We start from the raw sequence: 14,295 nt of genomic DNA, 5'->3' as shown, positions 1-14,295 counted from the left end.
AGACTGTTTTTTAAACGCCGGATCTTTCAGATTCCTCACACAAATATAAATATTTAAATATATCAGCAAGGGTAGAACCTGACTCTTTTAGCATTTACCGATTATTAAAACTGGACATGTGTACTTTCTTGTTTAGACAGGTTAGGGTTTAAGGTTAAACAGTATTGTGAAATGTAACTGGACCACAGCCTGTGTTTGAAAACGTATAATGCACGACTTGTTACTCCAAACTTTTCACTACTTTCACTATTTTTTTATAGTCGTGGAGTTCACAAGATGAATTGTAAAGAAACTTAGATTAATGCAAAAGTAAAACTGCTTCCCAACAAGCTATAGCTGAGTCATGTAGCTGTAATAGTGTAAAAAATACTATAATGTTGAATTAAAACGTCATGACCCTTTTTGATAATAAATGTGATGACTTTTGACATGTGACCATGGCTTATTTCCCATGTACAATCCTGGTCAGGATTATTGGCACCCAACAATTGTAAGTACAGAATGTAGAATATCTTCAGAAATAAATGCTAATGAACCAATTTTTTATAATCAGAATATTTAATAAAATGTCCAAAGTTATTGAACAACAATAACAAAAATGTTGTTATATAGTGAAATAAAAATATAGACATAAAATGTATGCTGGACATGGTTATTGGCTCCTTCACTGATATTTCATCGCAGAACCTTTGGTGACAATGATCGCTTCTAAACATTTCTTGTATCCATCTATAAGCTTCTTGCATCCATCTGTTAGCAGTTTCCGCTACTCTAACATTGCTATGCATTCCTGCTCTTTTAAGTGTACAGGAGTCCTATTGGCAGATTTCAGCTCTCTGCAGAGCTTTTCAATGGGATTTCGGTCAGGATTCATCATTTCCTAGTTTAAAACAGTCCATCTTTCCTTTTCCACCGTTCTCTTGTACTGTTGGATGTCTGCTTTGGGTCGGTGTCCTGCTGAAAGACTCAAGACTTTTGCTCAAACCTTGTTTTTGGACACTGAAGAACACATTTCACTCTAAAATGCCTTGGTAATCTTCTGATTTCATCCTTCCTTTGGTACATTCAGTGCCTCCAGAACCAGAGGCAGTAAAGCAGCCCCACAACACGAGACAGCCCACCCCCGTATTTTACTGTAGGCAGGCTGCTCTTTTTCTTATGGGCTTCATCCCATCACCTATACATCACAAATGCATATCTTGCCTTTTTGTGCCATTCTTTCAGTAGTGGTGTCCTCCTTGCCCTTCGTCCATGGAGTCCTACTTGGGTTAGTATGGTACGGGTAGAAGCCATCACTCCAGATTGCTCTAGGTCAGCTTGAAGCTCTTTAGATGTCTTGCGTGGTGTTTTTTCCACAACCAGCACCAACCTTCACAGACGTCTGTCATTGAGATTCTTCTTGAAACTGGGAAGTTCTTTGGCGATTGCCTTGTAACCTTTGGAACTGTTATGCTTTTTGATAACAGCAGTTCTGATGCTGTCAGACAGCTCTCTTGTGTTCGTCATTGTGAAAAAGAAACTGGAAGCAATCAGCCCCTTTTTAAGCAGTAAAACCATTCATTGCTTTAATCCAGGTCATGTCAGAAATGTAGATTAAGCGCAGATGAGTCTTATTTGTTTCCTAATATATTTGAGGAAATAATTCAAAATCATTAACAGGGAGCCAATAATCATGCACAGTTCACATTTTATGTCGACATTTTTATTTCACTATATGACAGTTATTTTGCTGCTGTTGTTGTTCAGTAACTTTGGGCATTTTATGAAATATTCTGATTAAACAAAATTGGCTAATTTGCATTTATTTCTGAAGATATTGTACATTCTGTATTTACAAATGAGAAGTGCCTAATTATCCTGACCAGGACTGTATAGCACTGTCGTTTATAACAGATTAGTAGGTGATGACAGCCATGGCTTAGCACTGAGAAACGTGCTTCTGCCAAACGTGGTCACGCTTGTGGGCTTCTTGTCCAGCTGCTGGCTTTGTGGACCAGCACCGGGCTGAGCTCATCGAGAGGGTGAGGGCAGTGGACCCCATCGGGAGGGGTCTGCTCCCACACAGGACGATGCATACCAGGTTGACCATGCTGCTGAATGATACCAGTCAGAACATCATGAAGAACATCTACCAAGACCTGGACCTTGGAGGAGCACCTGCGAAAGAGGCTTTTTACAAACTTCTGAAGGAACACGAGCCTCAGCTCATTCAGGAGCTGGGTAAGCTAACTCTGCTTTCCATTAACAATGTTTTCCTTCTACAAAGAAAACAAAAAAAAGATTGAAATGTAAATATATATATATATATATTGAAAGAGTCCAAGTACTGATGGTCCTCCCTTTATGATCACCTTTAGTGATGCATATTCAGTAGCCAATACTGAATTTTTATCTGTTCCTGGGCTAGCGATATGCTGTGTGATATTTTCTACTGATGCCTTGTAATAACAGCATCCAAAGAACATGCTTGCGGTCTCCGTAGCGATTGTGAGCATAAACATCTCATGCACTGTTTAACAATGTCATACTGGTTTTTTTTCTGTGTTGAACAAAATAATCTTGCATTAATTTATTTTCAGTTACTCCTATTTAGTTAAATTAATGATTTGTTTACTTGTTCAATGACAGTAGTTAACTACTAATTTGTCATATGTTGTTCATATTCGACTTGTAATTTTTTCACAAAGTTGACCACAAAGTAATTTTAAGCTATTTTGAAATAAATTCATGACCCCAGGAGAACTATACACATGGCATCACAGGTCACTGCGACCCGAAATATGTACAGTTAAATGGTGTATAGCCATACACTACGTATGAACTACATTATGGGGTCTGTAAGATTTTCAAATGCAAAAAAGACACAACCGTACAGCATTACCCTACAACACTACTCTGCTGCACAATCAGAACTTGGTCAAAAATGTAATGCTGGAATATATCAGTGAGGGAGCTTTCAATCTGTTAGTATCCAGGTGTTTGATGAGACAAAACTGGCAACTGTTATGACTGCGTGTCAGGCAAACGAGCAGGGAGCGGGAAATCAGGATCGGGCAGATGGGAATCCAGGAAACAGGGTTTATTATGGCAGAATCAGCAAGGCAGGGTTCACATTCAATGTCAATGACCGGACTGGGGAAACAGACTTGAACGCGGACTTAAATATACAGGACTACTCAAAAATAACACCAAACAGCTGAATACAATCAGGAATTCACAAGAGGTAACGAGGGGGGCGTGGCACATGGAAGGATCATTGGAGCAGCAACACACATCCCTAATATTATTTTAAGACACAACATAACAGACACAACAGAAGTATGTCACATATTTGTCACACGTGTGACAAATAAATGTCAGTGAATTTCAATAACTGCTCAGATTAAAGAAGCAATGACAATAAAGCATCTTCATCTTATTTTAATAGGAAATGGCAGGAAAAGATGTGATGGTCGAGTTTGTGTACAAATTCTTGCCTGTTTGAACATAAAGAAAAAATGACATGCATTGTAACCAATGAGAGAGAGACAAGAAGGAAGGCATGGGAATCTCCCAGTATACTGGGCACACCTGTAGGCAGAGTGACCAATGACAGAGAGAGAAGAAGGAAGGCATGGGAATCTCCCTATATAGTGGGCACACCTGTAGGCAGAGTGACCAATGACAAAGAGCCAAGAAGGAAGGCATGGGAATCTCCATGTATACTGGGCACACCTGTAGGCAGTGTGACCAATGACAGAGAGAGAAGAAGGAAGGCATGGGAATCTCCCTATATAGTGGACACACCTGTAGGCAGTGTGACCAATGAGAGAGAGCCAAGAAGGAAGGCATGGGAATCTCCATGTATACTGGGCACACCTGTAGGCAGTGTGACCAATGACAGAGAGCCAAGAAGGAATGCAAGGGAATCTCCCAATATAGTGGGGACACCTGTAGGCAGTGTGACCAATGACAGAGAGCCAAGAAGGAAGGCATGGGAGTCTCCCTGTATACTGGGCACACCTGTAGGCAGTGTGACCAATAACAGAGAGCCAAGAAGGAAGGCATGGGAATCTCCCAATATAGTGGGCACACCTGTAGCCAGAGTGACCAATGACAGAGAGAGAAGAAGGAAGGCATGGGAATCTCCCAATATAGTGGGCACACCTGTAGCCAGAGTGACCAATGACAGAGAGAGAAGAAGGAAGGCATGGGAATCTCCCTATATAGTGGACACACCTGTAGGCAGTGTGACCAATGAGAGAGAGAGAAGAAGGAAGGCACGGGAATGTCCCAGTATACTGGGCACACCTGTAGGCAGAGTGACCAATGACAGAGAGCCAAGAAGGAAGACACGGGAATCTCCCTATATAGTGGGCACACCTGTGGGCAGAGTGACCAATGACAGAGAGCCAAGAAGGAAGGCACGGGAATCTCCCTGTATACTTTGCACACCTATAGGCAGTGTGACCAATGACAGAGAGAGAAGAAGGAAGGCATGGGAATCTCCCAGTATACTTTGCACACCTGTAGGCAGTGTGACCAATGACAGAGAGCCAAGGGGGAAGGGACAGGAAGCGCCCTGTATACTGGGCACACCTGTACGCAGAGTGACCAATGACAGAGAGCCAAGAAGGTAGGCACGGGAATCTCCCAGTATAGTGGGCACATCTGTAGGCAGAGTGACCAATGACAGAGAGCCAAGAAGGAAGGCATGGGAATTTCCCTGTATACTTGGCACAACTGTAGGCAGTGTGACCAATGACAGAGAGCCAAGAAGGAAGGCACGGGAATCTCCCTGTATACTTGGCACAACTGTAGGCAGTGTGACCAATGACAGAGAGCCAAGAAGGAAGGCACGGGAATGTCCCAGTATAGTGGGCACACCTGTAGGCACAGTGACCAATAATAGAGAGCCAAGAAGGTAGGCACGGGAATCTCCCAGTATACTGGGCACACATGTATGCAGAGTTATCAATGACAGAGAGCCAAGAAGGAAGGCATGGGAATCTCCCTGTATACTTGGCACAACTGTAGGTAGTGTGACCAATGACAGAGAGCCAAGGGGGAAGGGACAGGAAGCGCTCTGCATACTGGGCACACCTGTACGCAGAGTGACCAATGACAGAGAGCCAAGAAGATAGGCACGGGAATCTCCCTATATAGTGGGCAGACCTGTAGGAAGAGTGACTAATGAGAGAGAGCCAAGAAGGTAGGCACGGGAATCTCCCAGTATAGTGGGCACACCTGTAGGGGGAGTGACCAATGACAGAGAGCCAAGAAGAAAGGCACGGGAATCTCCCAGTATAGTGGGCACACCTGTAGGCAGTGTGGCCAATGACAGTGAGCCAAGAAGGAAGGCACGGGAATCTCCCTATATAGTGGGCACACCTGTAGACAGTGTGGCCAATGACAGAGAGACAAGAAGGTAGACACGGTAATCTCCCTGTATACTTGGCACAACTGTAGGCAGTGTGACCAATAACAGAGAGCCAAGAAGGAAGGCACAGGAATCTCCCTATATAGTGGGCACACCTGTAGGCAGAGTGACCAATGACAGAGAGCCAAGAAGGAAGGCACGGGAATCTCCCAGTATAGTGGGCACACCTGTAGGCAGTGACCAATGACAGAGAGCCAAGAAGAAAGGCACGGGAATCTCCCAGTATAGTGGGCACACCTGTAGGCAGAGTGACCAATGACAGAGAGCCAATAAGGAAGGCACGGGAATCTCCCTATATAGTGGGCACACCTGTAGGCAGAGTGACCAATGACAGAGAGCCAAGGAGGAAGGGACAGGAAGCGCCCTGTATACTGGGCACACCTGTAGGCAGTGTGGCCAATGACAGAGAGCCAAGAAGGTAATGTAGGGAGCCGCCCACTGGCCCAATGGCGGAATCCAATGGCGCAGCCGAAGGCTGTGAATGCGTGTTGGTCCTTCCAAGCGCTCCTGGGAATTACTTACCCTTTTTAATATATAAGATATTCTTTTAGACACATATCTGACTCCATTTTATTAATGACCTTATTTCAGTATATTGTAGTCATGACGTTTATGTTGTTCGGATTACTTCGAGACTCTCCTTTAGATTACCAACTCTAGTTTACCCCTGACGAAGGAGTCCGCCAGATTCGCCTCGGCCGACAGGGCGATCCGTGGGCTTGTTCCGCAGGGTTTGTCTTAAAGGTACAGAAATCGCCACCATTTAAGACAATGTCGGCCTCTGATTATTCGGGTCCCTCGACCTATAAAATTCCCCAAAGGCTCAGTGTCTGCCAATTACTGAGCATGTGGGTGTCTCGGAGATTAAGCCGATGTTTACCCAAACCACACGTACGTCCACCTCAGAGGCTCAGCCGGGGGCAGCCCATATCATAACATGTGTCAACCTCAGCGGCTGTGACGGCACACCTTTTGTTGCGGTAGTTTGTACGAGGTTTACTTTGGGCTCGTCTCAGGGACTCCGCCGATGCCGCCCATTGTCTTACCATGTGAGCGTCTCAGGGACTATGCCCGGTGCCTAGGAACATAGTGTGTACGCCCCTCAAAGGGTAGACCGGTACCTTTCATCAGCATGTGTTGACCTCAGAGGTTAAGTCGGCCTGTAACTGAGCGTGTGCGAACTCCAGAGGTGTAGTTTTGGTACCCACCTAACTTAACTTGGGCAGTCGAGTTTGGGACCCGGATAAAGGGGATTTAACCCAGTGGCTGCAAGATAGTAGTTACCACTTTAGTCCTAATCAGGATAGAAGTCCAATCTGGAAAGTTTATAAAGAAGTTAGCAAATCAGACAGTCATGAAGTAATCAAGACAACATTTATTAAACATATTACAATATACAATTATTGACATGTGGCCACATACTTGTAAATACATTTGGACAAATACAATATTAAACAATCACATTCCTCAGCTGAGAGTGCACAAAGTTCTGCGGAAAGTATCTGACTACAGATGGACTTTCACGCAGTTCTCTGTGAGAGCTCTGATTACAGAGTGACTCCCCGAATTCTTCTGAGGCCCTTCCTTAAGTATCCAAACCAGGTGATGGCATGTCTCTGAAGACTGACCAATTTCGGTCAATGGTTAATTTTAGGGGCATTGTTGGCCTTGGTTCTCAGGTCCCCAGCCAATCAGATCACTTTAGGGGGTGGTCGTAATTCCCTTGTTCTGCCATGTGAGAGGCTCTCTCAGTTTGGTGGGTTTAGCCGAAGTTTCTATAGTTCTCTTAGGGAAAACTATACTGCCTTAAATCTGAGTGTATAACACTCGCCGTCTCATGCCTATTCAAACGAGACCAAACATGCGTGTATTTGTCCCTAACATCTATGTGTGGTGTTATCCTGTTTATAGTGGAAAAGGTGTCTGTGTCTGGAGACAGCTGTTGTTGGTGTGGATTGACTGTGGAACTCCGGCCACTCTGGGGGGTGAAAGGTCTTGCTTTTTCTGTGTTGCTCCAGTTATTCCTATCCAGTCTCTCAGGATCCGGCAGGGCTTTGCCTTCCTTAAAAGGGATGGTTTGATGCGTGGAGTCCAATCTTGTGTGGGCCAGTGGATCCTTTTCTTGGAGTTCTGAAATAGACTGATGCAGGCTGATCAGAGTTGGGGCCTGCAGGACCTATAAGTTTTATGTCCTTACAGTAGGCACGGGACTCTCCCAGTATAGTGGGCACACCTGTAGGCAGAGTGACCAATGACAGAGAGCCAAGAAGGTAGGCACGGGAATCTCCCAGTATAGTGGGCACACCTGTAGGCAGAGTGACCAATGACAGACAGCCAAGAAGGAAGGCACGGGAATCTCCCTGTATACCTGGCACAACTGTAGGCAGAGTGACCAATGACAGAGAGCCAAGAAGGAAGGCACGGGAATCTCCCTATATACTTGGCACAACTGTAGGCAGTGTGACCAATGACAGACAGCCAAGAAGGAAGGCACGGGAATCTCCCAGTATAGAGGGCACACCTGTAGGCAGAGTGACCAATGACAGAGAGCCAAGAAGGTAGGCACGGGAATCTCCCAGTATAGTGGGCACACCTGTAGGTAGAGTGACCAATGATAGAGAGCCAAGAAGGAAGGCACGGGAATCTCCCAGTATACTGGGCACACCTGTAGGCAGTGAGTCCAATGACAGAGAGTCAAGAATGTAGGCATGGGAAACTCCTTGTATACTGGGCACACCTGTTGGCAGAGTAACCAATGACAGAGAGCCAAGAAGGAAGGCACGGGAATCTCCCTATATTGTGGACACACCTGTGGGCAGAGTGACCAATGACAGAGAGCCAAGAAGGAAGGCACGGGAAACTCCTTGTATACTGGGCACACCTGTTGGCAGAGTAACCAATGACAGAGAGCCAAGAAGGAAGGCACGGGAATCTCCCTATATTGTGGACACACCTGTAGGCAGAGTGACCAATGACAGAGAGCCAAGGGGGAAGAGACAGGAAGCGACCTATATAGTGGGCACACCTGTAGGCAGAGTGACCAATGACAGAGAGCCAAGAAGGTAGGCACAGGAATCTCCCAGTATACTGGGCACACCTGTAGGCAGTGTGACCAATGACATAGAGCCAAGAAGGAAGGCATGGGAATCTCCCAGTAAACTGGGCACACCTGTTGGCAGTATGACCAATAAGAGTGAGCCAAGAAGGAAGGCACCGGAATCTCCCAGTATACTGGGCACACCTGTTGGCAGTGTGACCAATGACAGTTAGCCAAGAAGGAAGGCAACGGAATCTCCCAGTATACTGGGCACACCTGTTGGCAGTGTGACCAATGACAGTGAGCCAAGAAGGAAGGCACCAGAATCTCCCAGTATACTGGGCACACCTGTTGGCAGTGTGACCGATGACAGTGAGCCAAGAAGGAAGGGAAAGAAGCGCCCTGTATACTGGGCACACCTGTACGCAGAGTGACCAATGACAGAGAGCCAAGAAGGTAGGCACGGGAATCTCCCAGTATACTGGGCACACCTGTAGACAGTGTGACCAATGACAGAGAGCCAAGAAGGAAGGCATGGGAATCTCCCAGTATACTGGGCACACCTGTAGGCAGTGTGACCAATGACAGAGAGCCAAGAAGGAAGGCACGGGAAACTCCCAGTATAGTGGGCACACCTGTAGGCAGTGTGACCAATGACAGAAAGCCAAGAATGTAGGCACGGGAATCTCCCAGTATAGTGGGCACACCTGTAGGCAGTGTGACCAATGACAGTGGGCCAAGAAGGAAGGCACGGGAATCTCCCAGTATACTGAGCAGACCTGTAGGCAGAGTGACCAATGACAGAGAGAGAAGAAGGAAGGTACCGGAATCTCCCTATATAGTGGGCACACCTGTGGGCAGAGTGACCAATGACAGAGAGCCAAGAAGGAAGGCATGGGAATCTCCCTATATAGTGGGCACACCTGTAGGCAGTGTGACCAATGACAGAGAGCCAAGAAGGAAGGTACCGGAATCTCCCTATATAGTGGGCACACCTGTACGCAGAGTGACCAATGACAGAGAGCCAAGGGGGAAGAGACAGGAAGCGCCCTATATAGTGGGCACACCTGTAGGCAGAGTGACCAATGACAGAGAGCCAAGAAGGTAGGCACAGGAATCTCCCAGTATACTGGGCACACCTGTAGGCAGTGTGACCAATGACATAGAGCCAAGAAGGAAGGCATGGGAATCTCCCAGTAAACTGGGCACACCTGTTGGCAGTATGACCAATAAGAGTGAGCCAAGAAGGAAGGCACCGGAATCTCCCAGTATACTGGGCACACCTGTTGGCAGTGTGACCAATGACAGTTAGCCAAGAAGGAAGGCAACGGAATCTCCCAGTATACTGGGCACACCTGTTGGCAGTGTGACCAATGACAGTGAGCCAAGAAGGAAGGCACCAGAATCTCCCAGTATACTGGGCACACCTGTTGGCAGTGTGACCGATGACAGTGAGCCAAGAAGGAAGGCACGGGAAACTCCATGTATACTGGGCACACCTGTAGGCAGAGTGACCAATGACAGAGAGCCAAGAGGAAAGGGACAGAAGCGCCCTGTATACTGGGCACACCTGTACGCAGAGTGACCAATGACAGAGAGCGAAGAAGGTAGGCACGGGAATCTCCCAGTATACTGGGCAGACCTGTAGACAGTGTGACCAATGACAGAGAGCCAAGAAGGAAGGCACGGGAAACTCCCAGTATAGTGGGCACACCTGTAGGCAGTGTGACCAATGACAGAAAGCCAAGAATGTAGGCACGGGAATCTCCCAGTATAGTGGGCACACCTGTTGGCAGCGTGACCAATGACAGAGAGCCAAGAAGGAAGGCACGGGAATCTCCCAGTATAGTGGGCACACCTGTAGGCAGTGTGACCAATGACAGTGGGCCAAGAAGGAATGCACGGGAATCTCCCAGTATACTGAGCAGACCTGTAGGCAGAGTGACCAATGACAGAGAGAGAAGAAGGAAGGTACCGGAATCTCCCTATATAGTGGGCACACCTGTGGGCAGAGTGACCAATGACAGAGAGCCAAGAAGGAAGGCATGGGAATCTCCCTATATAGTGGGCACACCTGTAGGCAGTGTGACCAATGACAGAGAGCCAAGAAGGAAGGTACCGGAATCTCCCTATATAGTGGGCACACCTGTGGGCAGAGTGACCAATGACAGAGAGCCAAGAAGGAAGGCACGGGAAACTCCCAGTATACTGGGCACACCTGTAGGCAGAGTGACCAATGACAGAGAGAGAAGAAGGAAGGCATGGGAATCTCCCTATATAGTGGGCACACCTGTAGGCAGTGTGACCAATGAGAGAGAGCCAAGAGGGAAGGGACAGAAGCGCCCTGTATACTGGGCACACCTGTACGCAGAGTGACCAATGACAGAGAGCCAAGAAGGAAGGCATGGGAATCTCCCAGTATACTTGGCACACCTGTAAGCAGTGTGACCAATGACAGAGAGCCAAGAAGGAAGGCACGGGAATCTCCCAGTATAGTGGGCACACCTTTTGGCAGAGTGACCAATGACAGAGAGCCAAGAAGGAAGGCATGGGAATCTCCCTGTATACTGGGCACACCTGTAGGCAGTGTGACAAATGACAGAGAGCCAAGAAGGAAGGCACGGGAATCTCCCAGTATAGTGGGCACACCTGTAGGCAGTGTGACCAATGACAGAAAGCCAAGAATGTAGGCACGGGAATCTCCCAGTATAGTGGGCACACCTTTTGGCAGCGTGACCAATGACAGAGAGCCAAGAAGGAAGGCACGGGAATCTCCCAGTATAGTGGGCACACCTGTAGGCAGTGTGACCAATGACAGTGGGCCAAGAAGGAAGGCACGGGAATCTCCCAGTATACTGAGCACACCTGTAGGCAGAGTGACCAATGACAGAGAGAGAAGAAGGAAGGTACCGGAATCTCCCTATATAGTGGGTACACCTGTGGAAAGAGTGACCAATGACAGAGAGCCAAGAAGGAAGGCACGGGAATCTCCCAGTATACTGGGCACACCTGTAGGCAGAGTGACCAATGACAGAGAGAGAAGAAGGAAGGTATGGGAATCTCCCTATATAGTGGGCACACCTGTAGGCAGTGTGACCAATGACAGAGAGCCAAGGAGGAAGGCACAGGAATGTCCCAGTATAGTTGGCACACCTGTAGGCAGTGTGACCGATGACAGTGAGCCAAGAAGGAAGGCACGGGAAACTCCATGTATACTGGGCACACCTGTAGGCAGAGTGACCAATGACAGAGAGCCAAGAGGGAAGGGACAGAAGCGCCCTGTATACTGGGCACACCTGTACGCAGAGTGACCAATGACAGAGAGCCAAGAAGGTAGGCACGGGAATCTCCCAGTATACTGGGCACACCTGTAGACAGTGTGACCAATGACAGAGAGCCAAGAAGGAAGGCATGGGAATCTCCCAGTATACTGGGCACACCTATAGGCAGTGTGACCAATGACAGAGAGCCAAGAAGGAAGGCACGGGAATCTCCCAGTATAGTGGGCACACCTGTAGGCAGTGTGACCAATGACAGAGAGCCAAGAAGGAAGGCACAGGAATCTCCCTATATAGTGGGCACACCTGTAGGCAGTGTGACCAATGACAGAGAGCCAAGAAGGAAGGTACCGGAATCTCCCTATATAGTGGGCACACCTGTGGGCAGAGTGACCAATGACAGAGAGCCAAGAAGGAAGGCACGGGAATCTCCCAGTATAGTGGGCACACCTTTTGGCAGAGTGACCAATGACAGAGAGCCAAGAAGGAAGGCATGGGAATCTCCCTGTATACTGGGCACACCTGTAGGCAGTGTGACAAATGACAGAGAGCCAAGAAGGAAGGCACGGGAATCTCCCAGTATAGTGGGCACACCTGTAGGCAGTGTGACCAATGACAGAAAGCCAAGAATGTAGGCACGGGAATCTCCCAGTATAGTGGGCACACCTTTTGGCAGCGTGACCAATGACAGAGAGCCAAGAAGGAAGGCACGGGAATCTCCCAGTATAGTGGGCACACCTGTAGGCAGTGTGACCAATGACAGTGGGCCAAGAAGGAAGGCACGGGAATCTCCCAGTATACTGAGCACACCTGTAGGCAGAGTGACCAATGACAGAGAGAGAAGAAGGAAGGTACCGGAATCTCCCTATATAGTGGGTACACCTGTGGAAAGAGTGACCAATGACAGAGAGCCAAGAAGGAAGGCACGGGAATCTCCCAGTATACTGGGCACACCTGTAGGCAGAGTGACCAATGACAGAGAGAGAAGAAGGAAGGTATGGGAATCTCCCTATATAGTGGGCACACCTGTAGGCAGTGTGACCAATGACAGAGAGCCAAGGAGGAAGGCACAGGAATGTCCCAGTATAGTTGGCACACCTGTAGGCAGTGTGACCGATGACAGTGAGCCAAGAAGGAAGGCACGGGAAACTCCATGTATACTGGGCACACCTGTAGGCAGAGTGACCAATGACAGAGAGCCAAGATGGAAGGGACAGAAGCGCCCTGTATACTGGGCACACCTGTACGCAGAGTGACCAATGACAGAGAGCCAAGAAGGTAGGCACGGGAATCTCCCAGTATACTGGGCACACCTGTAGACAGTGTGACCAATGACAGAGAGCCAAGAAGGAAGGCATGGGAATCTCCCAGTATACTGGGCACACCTATAGGCAGTGTGACCAATGACAGAGAGCCAAGAAGGAAGGCACGGGAATCTCCCAGTATAGTGGGCACACCTGTAGGCAGTGTGACCAATGACAGAGAGCCAAGAAGGAAGGCACAGGAATCTCCCTATATAGTGGGCACACCTGTAGGCAGTGTGACCAATGACAGAGAGCCAAGAAGGAAGGTACCGGAATCTCCCTATATAGTGGGCACACCTGTGGGCAGAGTGACCAATGACAGAGAGCCAAGAAGGAAGGCACGGGAATCTCCCAGTATACTGGGCACACCTGTAGGCAGAGTGACCAATGACAGAGAGAGAAGAAGGAAGGCATGGGAATCTCCCTATATAGTGGGCACACCTGTAGGCAGTGTGACCAATGAGAGAGAGCCAAGAGGGAAGGGACAGAAGCGCCCTGTATACTGGGCACACCTGTACGCAGAGTGACCAATGACAGAGAGCCAAGAAGGAAGGCATGGGAATCTCCCAATATACTGGGCACACCTGTAAGCAGTGTGACCAATGACAGAGAGCCAAGAAGGAAGGCACGGGAATCTCCCAGTATAGTGGGCACACCTGTAGGCAGTGTGACCAATGACAGAGAGCCAAGAAGGAAGGCACAGGAATCTCCCTATATAGTGGGCACACCTGTAGGCAGTGTGACCAATGACAGAGAGCCAAGAAGGAAGGTACCGGAATCTCCCTATATAGTGGGCACACCTGTGGGCAGAGTGACCAATGACAGAGAGCCAAGAAGGAAGGCACGGGAATCTCCCAGTATAGTGGGCACACCTGTAGGCAGTGTGACCAATGACAGAGAGCCAAGAAGGAAGGCACAGGAATGTCCCAGTATAGTGGGCACACCTGTAGGCAGTGTGACCAATGACAGAAAGCCAAGAATGTAGGCACGGGAATCTCCCAGTATAGTGGGCACACCTGTTGGCAGCGTGACCAATGACAGAGAGCCAAGAAGGAAGGCACGGGAATCTCCCAGTATAGTGGGCACACCTGTAGGCAGTGTGACCAATGACAGTGGGCCAAGAAGGAAGGCACGGGAATCTCCCAGTATACTGAGCACACCTGTAGGCAGAGTGACCAATGACAGAGAGAGAAGAAGGAAGGTACCGGAATCTCCCTATATAGTGGGTACACCTGTGGGCAGAGTGACCAATGACAG

At 48.3% G+C, this 14,295-nt stretch overlaps 2 protein-coding genes across 5 annotated transcripts in view; one reads left to right on the top strand and one right to left on the bottom strand.

Moving 5' to 3' along the window:
* Positions 1-14,295, top strand: part of LOC125740447 (trichohyalin-like) — a 114,439-nt gene that overhangs the window by 24,066 nt on the left and 76,078 nt on the right. For 3 of the 4 annotated variants that reach the window (XM_049011583.1, XM_049011582.1, XM_049011580.1), the window contains exon 3: positions 1,978-2,220. The exons of the other annotated variant lie outside the window; for it this stretch is intronic. In XM_049011583.1, the coding sequence (XP_048867540.1) occupies positions 1,978-2,220 (243 nt within the window). The remainder of the gene's footprint in view (positions 1-1,977; positions 2,221-14,295) is intronic. 4 annotated transcript variants of the gene reach the window in all.
* Positions 7,613-10,510, bottom strand: LOC125740474 (uncharacterized). The gene is made up of 3 exons (XM_049011677.1): positions 9,452-10,510; positions 8,229-8,444; positions 7,613-7,796 (listed from the first exon to the last, which is right to left on the bottom strand). Exons 1-3 carry the CDS (start codon positions 10,501-10,503, stop codon positions 7,613-7,615), a joined length of 1,452 nt encoding a protein of 483 aa, XP_048867634.1. The 5' UTR covers positions 10,504-10,510.

The sequence above is a fragment of the Brienomyrus brachyistius genome, chromosome 4, assembly GCF_023856365.1.
Source record: "Brienomyrus brachyistius isolate T26 chromosome 4, BBRACH_0.4, whole genome shotgun sequence".
NCBI lineage: Eukaryota > Metazoa > Chordata > Actinopteri > Osteoglossiformes > Mormyridae > Brienomyrus > Brienomyrus brachyistius.
The sequence above is the reverse complement of the archived record's forward strand: the minus strand, read 5'-3'. Positions and strand labels throughout refer to the sequence as shown.

What these genes read in the sequence shown, in the direction of transcription:
- LOC125740474 (XM_049011677.1), bottom strand. Translation starts at nt 10,503, where the DNA reads ATGCCTTCCTTCTTGGCTCTCTGTCATTGGTCACTCTGCCCACAGGTG. An exon ending in ATTGGTCACTCTGCGTACAG is followed by an intron (nt 8,445 to 9,451) that starts GTGTGCCCACTA and finishes CTCTGCCTACAG; the next exon opens with GTGTGCCCACTATATAGGTC. An exon ending in ATTGGTCACTCTGCCCACAG is followed by an intron (nt 7,797 to 8,228) that starts GTGTGTCCACAA and finishes CTCTGCCTACAG; the next exon opens with TTGTGCCAGGTATACAGGGA.